The 17,993-nt window shown below is 45.2% G+C and overlaps 2 protein-coding genes across 5 annotated transcripts in view; one reads left to right on the top strand and one right to left on the bottom strand.

Annotated features, from left to right (window-relative positions):
- The window catches only part of SLC39A9 (solute carrier family 39 member 9), a 49,695-nt gene extending 46,665 nt beyond the window's left edge, over window positions 1-3,030 (bottom strand). The window contains exon 1 of one of the 3 annotated variants that reach the window (XM_002721664.5): window positions 2,213-3,030. In XM_002721664.5, coding sequence (XP_002721710.2) covers window positions 2,213-2,323 — 111 coding nt within the window. In that variant the 5' untranslated portion in view covers window positions 2,324-3,030. The remainder of the gene's footprint in view (window positions 1-2,212) is intronic. The other 2 variants (XM_051826318.2, XM_017337702.3) reach the window with 2 other exon arrangements.
- Window positions 3,031-3,306: 276 nt separating this feature from the next.
- ERH (ERH mRNA splicing and mitosis factor) lies at window positions 3,307-17,633 on the top strand. Of its 2 annotated transcripts, none has more exons than XM_002721665.5 (4): window positions 3,307-3,460; window positions 6,118-6,205; window positions 11,372-11,492; window positions 16,948-17,633. In XM_002721665.5, exons 1-4 carry the CDS (start codon window positions 3,458-3,460, stop codon window positions 17,048-17,050), a joined length of 315 nt encoding a protein of 104 aa, XP_002721711.1. In that variant the 5' UTR covers window positions 3,307-3,457; the 3' UTR covers window positions 17,051-17,633. The 2 variants fall into 2 exon arrangements, with proteins under 2 accessions (XP_002721711.1, XP_008246804.1); XM_008248582.4 differs by lacking the exon at window positions 3,307-3,460 and adding an exon at window positions 3,611-3,865.
- Window positions 17,634-17,993: the final 360 nt, after the last annotated feature.

Here is a 17,993-nt window from a genome sequence, read left to right as displayed (position 1 = left end):
ACACACTTGGTTCTCCTCCTTTCCATAGGCTAAAAAAAAAACCCTGGCATTCTGATTACTGTCGTTATTTATATTTGCTTTTGCCTTTGTTTATAAACCAGTAGGCATGAAGCTACAGTTGCCAGGTAAGGCCTGGGAGTTCACAACAGTATAGAGAGAGAGGGCTTTGGGGTAAGGAACGTTGGTGACATGAAAGAGAAATCAACACCCTTAAGCCTCTGGCTGGTCATGGAGTGGCAGGTGGACCCTGCTACAGCAGGTTTCAGACAAGCTGACATTGACTTCTAAATACTAATCTTGCCATACCCAGCGATTGAACTGGTCATCTGGCTTTTACTCCTCAAAGAAAAAGATGCACAGCGAAGCATTAGCAAGATTAAGAACATGAATAAAAGGTTACCTTTTCATGTAAATGGGAAAGTAAAATAAGTAAGTTTACCTGGCTCTTTTATTTGTAACACTAGTCCCTAGGAAAAGCCAGCGTTCTTGAAAAAGGAAAGTCATTTAGCCAAGGTAGGAGTTTGGGGAGCTAGTTTCTAAGGATAGAGACTGTACATCCAGCTCTCCATGAATGAAGTATATTTCTACCCATTTATCACCAGTTTCACAATATATCCATCCATCCTGATAGCATACTCTGTCTAGAAAACATGCTGAGTTCTTGGGGAAAGAAAACATCAGCTGTATTTTAAGTTGTACTTTGTTATATTTAACTCCTTACTGTGTTACACCCTTGGACAGAGGTGAACCACCTTATACAAGTCATGTACCTTTTTTTTTTTTTATGTTTATTTGTTTTCATCTACTTGAAAGGTGAGGGTGGGGGGTGGAATATCTTCTGCCCACAAGAGCCAGGGCTGGGCCAGGCTGAAGCAGGAGCTTTGAACTCCATCCAGGTCTCCTAGGTGGGTGGCAGGGGCCCAGGCATTTGGGCCATTTTCTGTTGTCTCTCAGGATGCATCAGCAGGGAGCGAGATCAGAAAGAGCCAGGACTCTGATATATGGGATGTGGGCATCCCAATAGTGGCTTAAACCTCTGTGCCACAACCAGGTCCCAGGTACCATGTACCTTTGCCTCAGTGAGCAGAGTGGCTAAGAACTGCTGAGACAGAACCATCAAGATTTTTAAAACAGCTCTAAACGCAGTATACTGCATGAACTTGCTCAGCTCACACGATCTGAGTCTGTTTCCTCATCGAGTATTAAAATGAAGTCAGGTAATGCACATCATAAAAATAAAACGTTATCATTAGATGCTGAGGGGTGCAGCAAAAAAGGAAAACAGAAAAGGAACGGTAACGCCTGCAGCCTCCCTTCCATCTGGCTGCGAACTTCCAGCACTTCGCCCCAGCTACTCCGCCAGTGGGCTGCTTTTCCCTCCTCACCGTCTTCAAGGCCGCCTCGCACCTCACCCCGGTTCCCTGTCCTCGCCTCTCTAGGGCCCTCTGCTCTCCCCTTCCCTCTGAGGGCACTTTCAGGACACGCGTCACTGAGGCAGGACAAACTCACAAGAACCTGCTACTTCTGAATCACCATTTCTCTCCCTACCCTCTCACCGCGGGCACATTCGACAATATCAAGAATCCACGTGCATTCGCACTGAGCAACGCTCTCATCTATCCTCTTCCCCTGCTAATGTGTATTCCACGAATGACAACCAAATTAACCAAAATGTGACAACACATTAACCAAAAATGCATTTCAAAGCAAACAGGGATGAAAACTTCAGAACAGAATTTCAATGCTTTTCTTTAAAAGGAAATGTAACTTAAAAACCACTTGTGTTTTTTCCCCCTTACATTCACAGCGATCTGCGATCTAAAAAAAAAAAAAAAAAAAAAAAAACAGAAAAACAAAATATTTCACTTTCTCAAGAAGAGAAGTCATCACATTGATTTGAACACATATGGACAAACAACATTCTCCATTTATCTTCTCGCTAACAATCTAGAGCCTGATTCCTTGAAACTTCTGGGAATCTTTATAAGCGGTTTCAGAATATCCCAAGATCTTCCGTGGAGTACCCACCCACCCAAGACGAAGAATTCTGGCTCTATCTAAGGTTTGGTTCTATTACTTAAATGCTACCCATCTTTTCTTCCTTGATGGGGCCGCGAGCTCGGAGACGAACCAGGAAGCAGCTCCCCCTTGCCACTGTCACTACCGGCCAGGAGCCATCCTGACAGCGGACACAAAACGTAGAATCTCTTACCTCTGAGAAATTAACAGCCAGGGGAATGATGCCAGCCACGTAACATCCCACCAACATAGCCAGAGAGAGCAAGCTAATGGAGAGGAAATCATCCATTCTGCCCTCGTTCATCCAACCACCACCACCAGACCACAAAATTCCAGTGGCTCCAATGGGTGCTTAGCTTCTTGACACACGTGCCGCGGTTCCAAGAGAACAAGTGCGCTCGCCAGTCCTTGCGACCTCCCCACCTGCGGCTGTGTCCACGAGGCACCTTTCTCTCGCACGTACCTGCCAAGAGCCCCTTTTTGCTGATATTAGCACCAGAGAGAACTTTTCAGCAATCCTGGGCCCCTGCCAATGCCTGTCACTGGGTTCTCGGGGGGTAAAGAGCACTGGGGAAATGGGCGAACGAGCGACTTCTTCGATCTTCGGAATGAGGGTGCACAACGGCACCCCCCCACCCCCCAGACAACGTCCCAGGCGGCAGCAGGAAAGGCAGCACAGTCCAAGCGAACCCGCGCGTCGTGGCGGCGACCCTGGTTTCCCTGAGGCGGGCCCCGCGGGTGATCCGCCCCCCAGGGATGGGACCAGCCCACCAGTCCCAGCAAACTCTCCGCCAAGTCTGGACGAGGGAAATGAGTCCTGTAGGTCTCTAACGAAGAGTCCTAGAGGTTCAGCAGCGAAGCTGACATAAAGCTGTCTCTGCCCTACACCCGGCGCTGCCCATGCTATTCCACTCCGCCGGGCCTTGACTCGGAGTCACGGATACTACAGCTGCCATGGCCGCCAAGTGGCACCTCTTCATTACATCCACTTCCGGATTGCCTCACTGGCCCCGGCTTCAGAAAAGCACTTCCGGGTTACAACCGACCTATGGCCCGGGCTACTTATGCGGCCGCCATTTTTGAGTAGGGCTGGTGAAAAAATGACCGGTGTCCCTGTCTATACCGGCCATCATTCTAGTCGTACTTCTAATAAAAAGGGTACGGGAAATAGAGTCTTGAAAAAGAGCGTTCTTTTTACAGCGCCGAAGCTTTCCCTACGTAGTTCTTCGCCCTTATCCAAGATGGCTGAAGCCGAGTCAGTATCTGCTCTAGCTGCCGGAAGCGTGTGCGTCTCTATGGTACGAAGGTTCTCTTCGCGTCGCGCTCCCGACGATTTCCGGCGGCTCCTCTCGCGGGGATTGGCTGTTGGCGGCGTTGCGGCTAAGCTCGTGTGCGGCGGCGGTGTCGGCAGCGGCTGCAAAGAGAAGAGTTTGGCGCGATGGTGAGAAAGGCCCTTGCGGCTCCCCGAGGCCCCCGTTTTGCAAGCGACCTCAGTCCCGTACATCTCCCCAGCCTCTTGCCCTGACTCTCCCAGCGCGCGCGCTTGCAGCTCCCCGTCCCTGCAGCTCGTGGCTCGACCCTTCCCCTTCCCGCCGCGGGGACGCGGGGCCTGGCTGTAGGCCCCGGAGCCCGGGTCCGCCCTACGGTTGCGCGCCCGCCTGCTGGCTCGAGCGAGGCGTGCCGTGGGTCTGCGGATACGCTCGCTCTCTCTGGCCGCTGGGTGGAGGGAGGCGTGAGGGTGCTGCTCCTTCCCTCCAAGCATGCTGCTGTAGGAACAATGGCCGAGAGACGTCTGACAAACCCCTTCCCGAAACTGACAGAATCGCCGGCTTCCTGGAGCCAGCCTGTGAGCCCAGAGGGGTCGTGTTGGCTCCGAAGGGGGCTTCCTCAGCCGTTCCCTTTTGTTTTCCAGCGCCCTGCCTGCCCCCCACCCCTTATTTTTTACCTCCTTTTTCGCCTTCTCTGAGACTCCTAGGTGCCTCATTGGGCTTCTGCCTCCGCCTTCAGTCTTGTTCTTAGCCCTTCTTAAGTCCCTGGGGACCAGAGGCAGACAAGGTGGGGTCCCGGGCCGGGCCTCCCGACGCCTGTGAGCGGGGCGGCGGGGCGATGGGTGGGCTTTTGTCTCTAGATCAAGAGAGAGGAATCGGGGCTGCCTCCACACGTAGACTTTCCTTTTCTGGTTGCCGCGGGGGTTAGCAAGGAACTTCTCCAGGTGTGCTTTGCTGAGTTGAGCTGCTTCATTGTTTGGCCCAACATGGTCTCCCGAAGAGGACTGAGTTAGACCATCTTTCCGGTTCCATAACCAGCAGTGTGACCTTGGGCAAGTCGTTGGACCTCTGAGTTTCCTTCCCTGGCTTTATGTCACCATGTGGTACTGTGTCCGAATGCTTAGATTGAAACCTGAGAAAGTCCCAGTAACAGGTCCATCCCGCGTCGGATGGATGTGGGCAACAGTTACTTATCGAAGTAGGCTGAGGATCAGAACTTGTAAGTGTCCCTTCCTTCCTTCTGTAGCATTCCACCGACATAGCCAGGGACAGAAGACCAGACTTTGTCCCTCCCTCCCTCCCCTTCCCTGGTAGTTTGGGGGAAAGCATTTGAAGCTAATTGACGTATTGTGGCATTTCAGCAGTAGCAGACTGACCTCTTAGAGTTCATGTTTGGGGGGCGGTTACCCCTTCATCCGAGTGAATCGCTACTGCTTGGTAACCAGAGAATAAGGATTTTATTAAGGAAATGGGTTTTCACAGTCTTCTTATTGTGTAGATAGAAGATCATAGATGTATATGCTATAAACTAGATTTATAAGAGGAAAAGCACTCCCCTGAGAAAGGACCATAGAAAGCAAGGACCAAATCTGTCCAGAAGGGAAAAGAGTGATAAGGCAAATATGTTTGGATTTCTAATAAAACCGAAGTGTTCTAAAAAGAGCTCCCAAGAAGAAAGTGGAAGGGTATAGTGATCCTTAAAGGCTTGGTAACAGGGAAGCACTGCCACTTAAAAATGGCAGCCATCTTGAGTGCAGTTTTTAGAATTTAGGTTTTTAGAATTTAGTCAGGTTCCACTCTTAGTAGTTTTAAATCCTTATCTTTGGGCAGCAGTATTGAAAAGCCCCAGGGGAACCAGCGCTGTGGCACAGTAGGTTAGTCCTCCGGTTCGAGTCCCAACTGCTCCTCTTCCGACCCAGCTCTCTGTTGTGGCCTGGGAAAGCAGAAGATGACCCAAGTCCTTGGACCCCTGCACCCGCGTGGGAGGCCGGGAGGAAGCTCCTGGCTGGTGCAGCTCTGGCCATTGCAGCCATGTGGGGAGTGAACCAGCACCAGGTTCATTTTAAGGCTAGATGTTTTGGCCAGGAAAAATACGGTCTTGCAAAAGAGAAGAAAAAACAAGAGTGCGTTGATTGGGGATTGAGTTTATGGTGGAGTTGCATCACACTAGCATCTAACTAATGAACCTTAGGTGGCAGGTAATTGGGCAGGCTCAGTCTCAGTGGAGAGCGATGCACAGCTGAGGGAGATTCCCCGTCTTCACTCCCGCCTGTAGGGGGCATTTGGCAATGTCTGGGTATATTTTTGGTTGTCACAGCTTTGGCAGGAGGGAGGGTTAGAGTTTGCAGAAGCAGTCATGCAGGACTGGGAGGCTGAGGGACTTAGGAATCCAGTCTCTGATCCACACTTGGGCAGAGACGTAATTACTGTTGGGAGGGGAGGGACTGGGCATTTGTGGCTTAGTGGGGGGATGTCCACATCCCATATCAGAGTGCAGGTTCCCAACTACTCCAACTTCTGTTCCAACTCCCTTGTAATGTACCTGGGGAGCAGCAGGTGATGGCTGAGAGCGCTTGAGTTGCTGCCGGCTGCGTAAGCAGATCTGGATGGAGTTCCTAGCTCCTGGCTGTTGCGGCCACTTAGGGAGTGAGCCAGTGGATAAAAAATTGAGGTTCTCTCTCTATCGACCTTTCAAATAAATAAAACTGTCAGATGAAGACACTGTGTTTTAATATAATGATTATGTCATGAATAAGGATTGTATACGATACTGTGGATTTCTCCAGTAGAAACTTAGACACTTACATTGAAATCACTTCTTCCCTTGCAGTCTCATACCATTTTGCTGGTACAGCCTACCAAGAGGCCAGAAGGCAGAACTTACGCTGACTATGAATCTGTGAATGAATGCATGGAAGGTGAGCTTAACACCCATCGGGGGCAGAAATCTTTGAGGTTTTTTTTTCCCCACTGAAACTTACTATTAAAATGTGTTTTGTTTAGAAACTGGGTTTGTTTTTCTCCATAGATTTCTGAATGTATTACTTTGTTAGGGAAAAGTAGATACTTAGGATAGACCGTACTTGTTGAATATTTCAAACATGAACTATGCACACGGTCTTTTCCTGCTGCAAGTATGCATTTCAAACCCAAGCCCTGTATATAACAAATAACTTCCCAAGGCTTCTCACTGTTTTCTGAGTACATTGCTGATTGTTACTTGGTCGTGCTGCAGACATCCGTAGATAGCCCCATACGTTCTCGTTAGAACTAGCACTGGAGTTGCTAAGCCGCTAGGGACAGCTTCTGAATTTTAGATTGCTGATTGTACATAGAAACGTTAAGAGCATTGAGATTTAGTTACAGCCATCAGAGTGTTGTTAGAAATTAAAGCTTAGCGGGCCAGTGCTGTGGCGTGGTAGGTTAAGCCTCTGGTGCTGGCATCCTATATGGATGTTGGTTCAAGTCCTGGCTGCTCCTCTTCCAATCCAACTCCTTGATAATGACTTGGGAAAACAGTGGAAAATGGTCCAAGTGCTTGGGCCCCTGTACCCGTGTGGGTACCTGGGTACAGGTAGAAGCTCCTGGCTTCAGATCAGCCCAGCTCCAGCTGTTGTGGCCATCTGGGGAGAAAACCAGCAGATAAAAGACCTCTCTCTGTCTGTAACTTTGTCAAATAAATCAATCTTAAAAAACAAAAACACTGAGGTCAGAAAAAACAAATGGAACCAAATCAGTATAATGTGCCGTGCATTAGATGAGCTGACACCACCCTGAAGGGAACCGTTAGTCCTTACTGTTTCTTAGTAGTTGCTTTGGTTTTGCTGCTGTGTATGTCCTTGAATCTGTTGATTATTCAAATTAACTAAGTTAGACTTAAAATCTGTCCATGTTAAGCCAGCAGTAGTGAGCGACTGTTTGTAATAATCAGAGGTTCTGGGTAGCTGGTGCCATTCTTTCTAGCCTGCTATTAAATTCTGTTCAAGAGCAAGGTAGTCTCCTGGTCTGTCTTCATTTCCTTCATCTGCTTCATCCTTGCTAACCTTTGAGGTGGACTTTGTTTATATGCTCCTACGTCAGGTTGCCTATAATAATGGTGCTTGGCCTTTGATCCCACAATAACATTTGCTAACCTTTACTGATTTCAACAAAGCCTAACTTTATATGTGTGTAAACATGCATAGAAACATGTACGTACGTGTGTGTGTGTTAGCAAGTCTGTATATCTTAATATACAGTCTTAGGTTTCATTAAAAACTACACAGAAAGTAGAGTTTCTATATTACTCCTTCCTAGCTCTTCACATTTCCCCCATTATTAATGTCTGTTCTAGTGATGTGCTAGGTTTGTTACAGTGATTTAGTATTGATAAATCTTTATTAACTAAAGGCCACAGTTTGCATTAGAATTTATTCTTTGTGCTGTACAGTTCTGTGGATTTTGCTTTTCAGACTGGCTTCTTTGTAATATGCATTTAAGGTTCTTCCATGTCTCTTCATGACTTAGAAGAGTTGGGGTTTTGTTTTATGTTATAAATGGTGATTTATTAAAAGATTAAAACAAAAATGTTAGGTAGAATTATTGAATCAGTTCCCACGTGGTGGTTACCAAATGGTGGTTTTCTTGCTCTGTTTTTCTTTCTGGTAGTAGTTCATAGTTACTTGTAAGTAGAGCTTTTCTTCCCTAAGCCCCTCGCTCCTTTTTAAAAAATTAATAGACTGCTATTTTAGAGCAGTTTTAGGAAAATTGATCAACTAGTACAGGTTCTAGCATCTCCCTTCCCAATTTCCCCTGTTACCACGTCTTTCCTTGGGTGATAAATTTGTTGCAATTGAAGAACCAATATTGAGATATTAGTAAGTAAAGTTCAGAGTTGATATTAGGGCTGCTGGCTTTGAGCTTCCTCTGAGTTTCGACAGATGTGTGCTGATAAGTATTTACCATCAGTAGGTCACATGAATGGCCTGAAAATCTCTTCAACTCTTCTACTCCCTCCTTCCCCGCCCCTCCTCCCAGGCCTCCAGCAACCACTGGGTTTTTTCCTACTGCCTCTAGTTGTGCCATTTGCAGAATGTCATGTTGGAACTGCACGACTGTAGCATTTCCACATTGGCTTCTTTGAGCTAGCACAACGCTTCGAATGTCCTTTGAAACACAATCATTTTTAATTTTCATGAAGTCCAACTGTTTCTTGATGTTGCTTGTGTTTTTGTTGTCATATCTAAGAAATCATTTCTTTGAGATGACAAAGGTTAATGCCTGTGTTTTTTACTGAGCGTTTCATCATGTGAGTTCTTTTATTTATTTTAAATATTTGATTTTTTTTTTTAATTTAATTTTTATTTTCATTTTATTTGGAGAACAGAGATCTTTGATCCCCTGGTTCACTTTCCAGATGCCTGCAACAATCAGGCCTGGCTCAGGCTGAAGCCAAGCATCTGGAGCTCAGTCTGAGGCTCCCCCTGGGTGCCAGGGACTCAGCACTGGAGCCACTGCTGTTGCCTCCCAGGGTGTACATTAGCAGAAAGTGGGTTGGAAGCAAAGGCATTCTGATAGGGAATGTGGGCATCCTAAGTAGAGGTGCCAGACACCTGCCCCGGCTCTTTCCGGTTTCCCTCTGCTCCCACTTCTTGTTTGTTTATTTTAATTTGAAAGGCAGAGTGACAGAGCTCATGAGCTTCCATCCACTAACTCATTCCCAGATGCCCTCAACAGCTAGGGCTGGGCTGGACTGAAGCCAGGAGCCAGGAACTCCATCTAGGTGTACCATGTGGGTGACAGGACCCAAGCACTTGAGCCATCATCTGTTCCTTCCCAGGGTTCACAAAGCAGAAAGCTGAGCTGGAAACAGGCAGGAATCCATCCCAGGCATTTTCTGATCCATCTTCATGGTTTGTTTGTTTTTTTTTGTTTTTTTTTGTTTTTTTTTTTTTTTTACGTTGTGTGATTTATGGGTCCAACTTCATTTGGTTGCGTCTAATTATCAAGTTGTCCTAGTACCATTTGTTGAGAAGACTAATCATTTTTTCTTATTTTTTTAGCTTCTTTTTTTTTTTAAAAAAAAAGATTATTTATTTGCAAGTCAGTTATACAGAGAGAGAGAGGTCTTCCATGGCTTACTCCCCAATTAGCTGTAACAGCTGGAGCTGCACCAGTCAGACACCAGGAGCCAGGAGCTTCTTCTGGGTCTCCCACATGGAGGCAGGGTCCAAGGACTTGGGCCGTCTTCTACCGTTTTCCCAGGCCATAGCAGAGAGCTGGATTAGAAGTGGAGCAGCCAGGTCTCGAACCGGCGCCCATATGGGACACCAGCACTTCAGGCCAGGGCATTAACCCGCTGTGCCACAGCACCAGTCCAAGACTAATCTTTTTTCATTGAATTGTTTGGCACCCTTGTGGAAAAGCAGTTGACCATAAGTCTGAGGTTTTATTTTTGGACCAATTTTATTCCATTGATGTATTATAATCCTTATGCAAGTACTACACTATCTTGATTGTAGTAAGGTTTTTTTTTTTTTTTTTTTTTGACAGGCAGAGTGGACAGTGAGAGACAGAAAGGTCTTCCTTTTGCCGTTGGTTCACCCTCCAATGGCCGCTGGCCGGCGCATCACGCTGATCTGAAGCCAGGAGCCAGGTGCTTATCCTGGTCTCCCATGCAGGTGCAGGGCCCAAGGACTTGGGCCATCCTCCACTGCACTCCCTGGCCACAGCAGAGAGCTGGCCTGGAAGAGGGGCAACCGGGACAGAATCCGGTGCCCCGACCGGGACTAGAACCTGGGGTGCCGGTGCCGCAAGGCAGAGGATTAGCCTATTTGTTAAATTTATCCACAAGGATTTTATTTTTTTATGCTGTTGTAAATAGTTATTTTCTTCATTTTAGATTGTTTACCGTTAAGAGTATTGAAATATTGATTTTTTAAATAAGATTTACTTATTTATTTGAGAGTTACAGACAGAAAGGGGGAGGCTCTGGTCTTCCATCTGCTGGTGCACTCCCAAAATGACTGCAACAGCTGGAGCTGGACCGATCTGAAACCAGGAGTCAGGAACTTCTTCCAGGTCTCCTACTCGGGTACAGGGGCCCATGCACGTGGACCATATTCCGCTGCTTTTCCAGGCCATCAGCAGGAAGTTGGATCAGAAGCTGGGATGCGACTCAGTGCCCATATGGGATGCTGGCACCGCAGGTGGAGGTTTAGCCCACTACGCCACAGCACTGGCCTCAATAGAATTGATTTCTATATAGTAATTGTGTATCCTGCCACTGTTGCACTCGTTCATCCTAATAATTTTTCCGTGGTTTTCTTAGCGCTTTCCACTGTGGAATCGAGTCATCTGCAAATACAGACAGTTGTACTTCCTTTCTGATCTGGATACCTGTTCCTGCTTTTCTTGCCTAATTGTCCTGCCAGGAACCTCCTGCTATGTTGAAGGGAAGTGGCAAGAGTAACTATTCCAGTCTTCCTAATCTTAGCAGAAAAGCATCAGTTTCTCACATTAAGTATGATGGTAGCTTGTTGGTCAATGCTTTTTTAAGGTGAACAATGAATGTATTTGTCTAATTTTTTTATTTCCTGTTTGTCAGGTAAGGTTCATGAAGTGGAGTCACTTGCCTCAGTTTCACAATTAATAAGGGCAGAGCTGGAATTCCGGTCTGTCCAAATCCATAGTCCAGGATCTTAATCACCTGTGAGGATAACCCCTTCACTTGTTTCTTTCCTCTGGTTTTAGAAAGATTTACTGGAAAGAATTGCTCCGTCAGATGCAGTGTTACTATTAGCTTAATCATTAGAGGACAAGTCTTTTAAAGTCCTTTTACCACCCGTGGTTTGAAGTTTTTTTATGTTAGGGCACCAAACCATTACCAACATCCTGGTGAATTTCTTTTTGTTCGTATCACTAATTAAGAAAAAGTGATCAACCTACTGTTGTTTTTCCAGCCCAACTCTTATCAGAATAAATATGATCTCGATACACAACACTGCTCATCTGAAAGTTTGTGATTGTAAGATCTTGATTTTTTAGTAAGTAAACTTTAAAAAGAAAAAAAAACTTTGTTTTTCTTTCTTTCTCTCTTCTCCTAGGTGTTTGTAAAATGTATGAGGAACATCTGAAAAGAATGAATCCCAACAGTCCGTCTATCACATACGATATCAGTCAGTTGTTTGATTTTATTGATGATCTGGCAGACCTCAGCTGCCTTGTGTAAGTATTAGCCCCCTATCTCCTGTGTTTACTGTTCTGTCCAGCTGTTTGAGATGATTGATGGTAGCCGAGTAACTAGGATTTCTTAGAGATGGATTGTAAACTGAATACATAAAGCCAAAAACACAGGACAGTTTGAAGAACTTTACTGACTGATGCAGTTACTCTGCAGAGGGTGCTGGTAGAGAAGTTTCATGTCTTGGTGCTTTTCCCTCCCCACCCCCTTTTTCATTACCACTATTACCAGGGAGCATAAAATACTATATCATTCACCCCCTTAAATTATTTCTAATTTATTTGAGAGACAGAGAGAGAGTGCTCCCACGTACAGGTTCACATCCCAAATGCCTGCAACTGCTGGGACTGGGTGAAGCCGAAGCTGAGAGTGAGGCAATCCATCCAGGTCTCTCACATCGGTGACGTGAACCCAGCACTCTGATGTGGGACATGGGTCTTCTTACCTGTTAGGTCAAATGCCTGCCCTGAGTTGTTTTATGTGTCTCTTCATTGTTACAGCTGTTTTACTTTGCTTACTCAGAATGTTCAAGTTGTCTAGTTTTGGTCTTTAACGAAAGGTGTTAATTAGAAAGTTTTAATTATTATTTTTAAATATAACTCAGAAAACTATGAGAATAGTAGAGCTGCAGATACTCTGCTGGGTTAATCTGCAGTTGGTCTGCATGTCTTCTGACACATGTCCTCTCATAGAGACACAGACATGTTCAGTCAGCAAATATTTGAATGCTGCTTACCAGGTGTGGTCCCTCAGTATTTGTGGGGGATTGGTAGCAAGATCCCCAAATCTCAAACTCCCAACATAAACTGGCAATGTAACTACACATCCTCCTGTGTATTTTAAATACAATGTAACGCTGTGTACATAGTTGTACCATATTGTTTAGGGAGTTGTGAGGAGAAGAAAGGTTTGTACCTGTTTGGAACAGATGCAGTTTTTTTGTTTTTGTTTTCCAAATATTTCTGACCCACAGTTGGTTTAATCCTGTGATGCAGAACCTGGGCATATGGAGGGCCAAGTGTATGTTCTGGGTACTGGGAATTCAGCAGTGGATAGAACAGATGAAACATCCCCGCTCCTACGAAGCTTGCATTCTGATAGGGAGAGTCGTAACCTAATAGACAGGTAGATTAAAAATAAAGGCGTTAAGTCCCTCTTTAAAACTAGAGACAAACAGATCAGGGAAGGGAAAGTGGTAAGGAGGGTCTGGAGGTGGTTGCAATGTTGCCGGGCGGCTGGAAAATAACCGGGTCACTGAAGGGTGATGTTTGAGCACCGGCTCAGGGGAGAGAGGAGGCCAGGCACAGGTGGTGTACGAGTCACAGGCAGGAGTGTGCATGGTGGGTTTGAAGTCCCTGAGGAAGCCTGGGAGGGGCAGGGGGCAGGGTCGTCCTAGGAGCTACTGCAGAAGCCTTTCATAGTAGCGAAAGGTCAAGCACATGAGGGCTGAGAAGGTGCTCTGGGATTTGGCACCACAGAAGTCTCTGGTAGAATCATGGGAGTAAAGTCTTTACGGATTTCAGTGAGTTTAAGGGAATCAGAAGAGGGGATTTTAGGCAGTTAATACGGATGACTTGTTTGAAGAATTTTGCTTGAAAGAGTGCAGAAGCAAATATAGCCAGAGAAGGAGACTGTCCCCCCTTTCCATGGGAGAAAATGCTGGCAAGTGGCAGGCTGATCTGGTGAGGAAGGGAGAGGTGAATGGCTTTAGTAGGATCTTGACAGGCCATTGGTGGGGAAGTAGGAAGGGCAGACAAACGTGCTGGTGGTTTTCTGGTTGTGCTTCCGTTACCTCAGGTAAATAGGAAGCAAAGACCCTCTTTGAAATTGAGGGTGAAAGAGGAGATGTTGCAGGTTTGCAAATAATCTTGGAGGGTGTAGGGCTAAGGATATGTGTGATTTCTGGGATGCACTAAGTGTCCTCTGGGGTACTTGTTAATGCATTTAAAGTGAATTCAAGCTGAGGTCCTAGATTTTCTAGTCACTCTTAAACTGGATGGCTGCAAGTGAGGAGGTGGAGAGTTAGTGAAGATTTTGCTAAATGTAGGAGGTATGTACAAGGGATTGAGTGACCCATGTCAGAGTTACAGAGAGAGACAAAGCTCTTCCATCTGCTGATTCACTTCCCAAATAGCCACAACTGCCAAAGCTGGGCCAGGCTGAAGTCAGGAGTGAGGAATTCCATATGGATCTCCCACATGGGTGATAAAGCCCAAACATTTGGGCCTTCCTCAGGACTGCTTTTCCAGGCACATTACAGGGAACTAGATCAGAAGTAGAGCAGCCAGAACATGAACTGGTCCCCATATGGGGTGCTGATACTGCAGGCAGCAGCCTAACCCGCTGCACCACAATGCTGGCCCCAAAGGGTTTGTTTTTAATTACAACTAGTATCTAAAACTTGCTATGAGCAGAATGGTAAGAATATAAATTTTCATGAGATTAATTATATTATCAACCAGTGAAAAGGTATTTTGGCTTTTGTGACTGGGAATATTATACAAAGTAAAACAGTGGTAATGAGGGACATACCACAAGTATGTAACTATTAAATATAAACCAGAAACCACATATAATATGCTAAAATAAGGAAAAAAAGGAAAGACTTACTTAATTTTTCCCTGGATAATTCTTTCCAACTTGTTCAGGTAATACAGAAGAAAAATTAACGATAATTTATGGTTTTTAATTGTCTAATTATCTATCTGAAAAGCTCTAAGAAGTAGGGTTTTTGTTTTACTTTTGCTTTATTTTGTTTTAATCACTTATATTCATCTACTTGGGAAAGAGAAAGGTTCACTCCCCAAATGCCCATAACTCAGGGCTGGGCCAGGCAGAAGCCAAGAGCCTGGAACTCCATCCTGGTCTCCCATGTAGGTGCCAGGGGCCAAGCACTTGAGTCAGCACTTTCTGCCTCCAGGATGCACTAACAGGAGGCTGAATCAGAAGCAGAGTAGCCACCCAGGCACTCAGTATGGGTTTGGGTGTCCCGAGTGGCAGCCTGACTTGCTACACACAGCACCCACCGTATGTTTCTGTTTTTAACATTGAAAATCATTTGGCCTCTGAAAGCTTTGAGAATTGAATTTAGAACTATTTTTCTCACATGATTTTGGTTATATTCTATTAGGCAAGAAAAATAAGATGTTTCCAAAGAGGTCACATACTGCTGTGGGCTCCTGAGCTTGCTCACCCTGCTGCTTTCCTTGGTCAGGGAACAGAATTTGAGCTGTTAACTTCCCAAGCCAGGGATGAGTCTGTTTGTAAATTGTGACCTTGTGGCTTCTGTTAAATGTATATGATAGTGACCCTTGGACCTTTTTTTTTTTTTTTTGTAAGAAAACACATATGAGGAAATGGAATAGGTTCTACCTGGCAACATAACTAACCCAGGGCAAACCAACCATGTATTAGTAATATAATCGGAGAATTTGCATTTTGTGTACTTAGAGTCAGAGTATGGATTGTTTTCACAGCTTTCTGATCTTTGATTTTTAAGATGATTGAAACAGCCTTTTAAATATGCAGGCTCTCCTTGTTTGCTTAGACAAAAGGTTTCTGTGATGAGATGGGTCTCCTGTCGGGGGATAGTTTGCTGTTGTGAAGACTGCTGAGTTCAGTGTGCAGACCACAGCTTCTGCTGCTGTCTCAGCCTGCATTCACTGATAGCAGAGCAGTAGGCTAGAAAAGTCATCCCAGCCAACAGCGAGGCGTTTTATTAATGTACTCAGCATTTCATTGTCTCATTTTCTCAAGTGCCGGTTAGCAGCCATCAACACACAGCTTTCCATAAAGAAGACATTACTTCTGTGAGTTGGAAAACAGCGTGCAAGCTGATGGGTTACTAAATGCTTACAAGCCATGATGATTAGATTTGCGAGAAGGAATGGACTGGGAATAAGGCTTTCCCACCCAGAAATGATAGTTCTGAGAAATTCTGTTCCTTTTCTTGCTCTTGTCCATTGCTATTACGAATATTGTAGTCTACCCTGCCACATCTTAAAAGTATGCTAGATTAGCACTTATTTAATTATGAAGCATGAACAGAAGATAGAGAAAATTACTTTACTTCTTAGAATATTGCTTATTTTAAAAAGGACATTAGTAAAAAAGCATTTTGTAAAAGCGCATTTTTAATAAACCCGAGGCTGATTTTATCCTTCAAAGGAAGACTATGATGTTGCCGTGGGAAGCATTTCTTCTTCAGAATCTGTTTCCTTGGCCAAAAATTGAGAGTGTCGATTTCTGGCTTGGTGTTCAGTGAGGTCCAAGGAGAGAGGAGTGTTTAAACTCTACCAGTCGTCCAGGGTCACTTATACATTGCTTCTTGAACCTTGGTGTCCTCATTTGTAACAGATTATAATTGTACCTACTTGCAGGGTTGCAGAGTGCTTAAAGCAGTTCCTAGTGTTTGATAACATCTAAATAGGTACCTGTGAATGTCATTTGTCTGGCTAAAACAAGACAGTAATTGAAACCCAGTTACTTTGTTTTCCTGAGGTGTGTCTAGGCAGGCAGACTGCCGCCTCCCTCCTGGCTGTGCGCCTCCCTCCTGGCTGTGCGCGGTGCTCCCAGCAGGTGGTGCCCGCAGCTCTGAGATGCGGCATGCACTCTCTGTGATGGCTGTCGCTGGTTGCTGGTTGCGTGCGGTTTCTTTTTTATGCTATGGCTTTAGTTTGGCTCCAGAAGTGGGTTTGTTACTTATCCCACAGAATTTCAGTTGTAGGTCAACTGGGATGTTTTTTCTGTTTTTGGTTTTTGTCTTTGAGTCCTGGAGGGATTTCTCAGGCTCCTGAAGCACTTGGAGGCCTGTGGGAGTTTACTGCTAATGCTGGGCGTGTTCTCTGCCCTTCTTTTCTGAGAAGAGACGTTTTTAGAGTTTGCTTTGTCTTCTGATAATTCCCCTCCAAAGACCTCTAGCAAATTTAAATTTATTTTAAAAAGCAAGTTCTAAAATACAGACTATGGGGTTTCTTTCTCTTAGTACTTCACAAGGGAAAAAACAGCAAGAAATCTTGGCAGTAACATGTTGTAAAAGTTTCTTAGTTAATTCAGAGTAAACTTAGCAAATCTAAAGTTTGTACCAGTGTTTGGTTTATGTCTTGTAATCACTAAAGGAACTATAAAAATAGAAGCTACGTGGGAGAAAGAGCACACAGTTCTGGCCACACTGTGTCAGCAAGTAGAGAGGTAACATACTGAGCACGTAACTGGACTTCCCGGTCTTAGTTGCTTTTTCCACTGTGCAATTGTACTAGGTGATCTGAAGTTTGTGTTCCTTAAAATTCAGCAGCCACGGAAGCATCTTTCACCTCCTCCTTAAGCTGATGTGTGGGAATGTGCACACCCATGTCCCGCCGGGCAGTTAAGATTTGGGGCTTTGAATGCATGCCAGTAAGTGACCGCTGTAACTCTGCTTGTTACCTTTCTCTTCCTCAGTTACCGGGCTGATACCCAGACATACCAGCCTTATAACAAAGACTGGATCAAAGAGAAGATCTACGTGCTCCTCCGCCGGCAGGCCCAACAGGCGGGAAAATAATGGAGTGGAAGCAGTAGGGGGATGGGGGTGGGCTTGGAACACAGGTGTGTACAGCGTGCTGTAGTGGGAGTTTTGTATTATAGTGATCCTGTTTCCACTTGGTACACTCTAGCCAGATTGAATGTATCAGATGAAGTGTGAGAATGTTGTTCAATCTGAAACCCCCATTGCCCCTTTTTTCTTTTCTTTTTCTTCCCTTTTTTTTTTTTTTACTTAAACATTTTTATGAGGATTTAGATGGAATTTTTTTGTCAGTTAATGTTGGTTCCAGAGCTTCAGACTGTTGAGATCTGCTTTATAACAGTCACTGTACTAACCCTTGGAGATGGGGTGGGGGGTGGCTCAGTTTAGTTACATCCTCAAGGCAAACTCTTAGTGGAAAATAAATGTTCTTTAGTTATATTTTTCTCTGAGTGATGGTGTTTGTTTGGTCTCTGAACATTTAATTTGCTTGCAAAGTGTCAGTTTCAAAACCAATAGGCTACTACACAGAGAATTTGAAGAAAATTTGTATATGTGCTGGATATGCTTTGCGGTGGTTTATATAAAGCTAATAAACTTCTACTTCATTTTTCCAGAGTCATTAAATGAATCTCAATGGTAGCTCCAAGGTTTGTGCCCACCATTGATGCCTGCATTATACAGATGCTCCTGGATTTACCATGGGGTACCATCCCAGTGAACTCACCATACATTGAACACATCCTAAGTCAGAAACACATTTGATACGGGTCACTCAATGAGCATCCTCACTCAACAGCACTGTATACTGCAGAGTCTGGGTTGTTGGCTCTCCTAGTGGGGAATTGTCCCTGCTGTGTCCAGCTTCGGAAAGAATATCAAACCACGTGTTGCTGGCTCAGGAAAATATGTAAAATGAAAGTGTGGTTTCTCCTGTGCCACTCAGCCCCAGCGTGCGTCCGTGGCCGGCTCTGGAGGCTCT

This window comes from Oryctolagus cuniculus, chromosome 20 (assembly GCF_964237555.1).
Source record: "Oryctolagus cuniculus chromosome 20, mOryCun1.1, whole genome shotgun sequence".
Taxonomy (NCBI): Eukaryota; Metazoa; Chordata; class Mammalia; order Lagomorpha; family Leporidae; genus Oryctolagus; species Oryctolagus cuniculus.
Note: the sequence above shows the minus strand (reverse complement) of the source record. Positions and strands in the feature narration are given on the sequence as shown.

Bases quoted from the DNA above. Each gene is read 5' to 3' on its own strand.
- ERH (XM_008248582.4), top strand. From the start codon at position 3,797: ATGGCCGAGAGACGTCTGACAAACCCCTTCCCGAAACTGACAGAATCG. The intron at 6,206-11,371 runs GTGAGCTTAACA...CTCTTCTCCTAG, and splicing joins TGTGAATGAATGCATGGAAG to GTGTTTGTAAAATGTATGAG. The intron at 11,493-16,947 runs GTAAGTATTAGC...TCTCTTCCTCAG, and splicing joins GCAGACCTCAGCTGCCTTGT to TTACCGGGCTGATACCCAGA.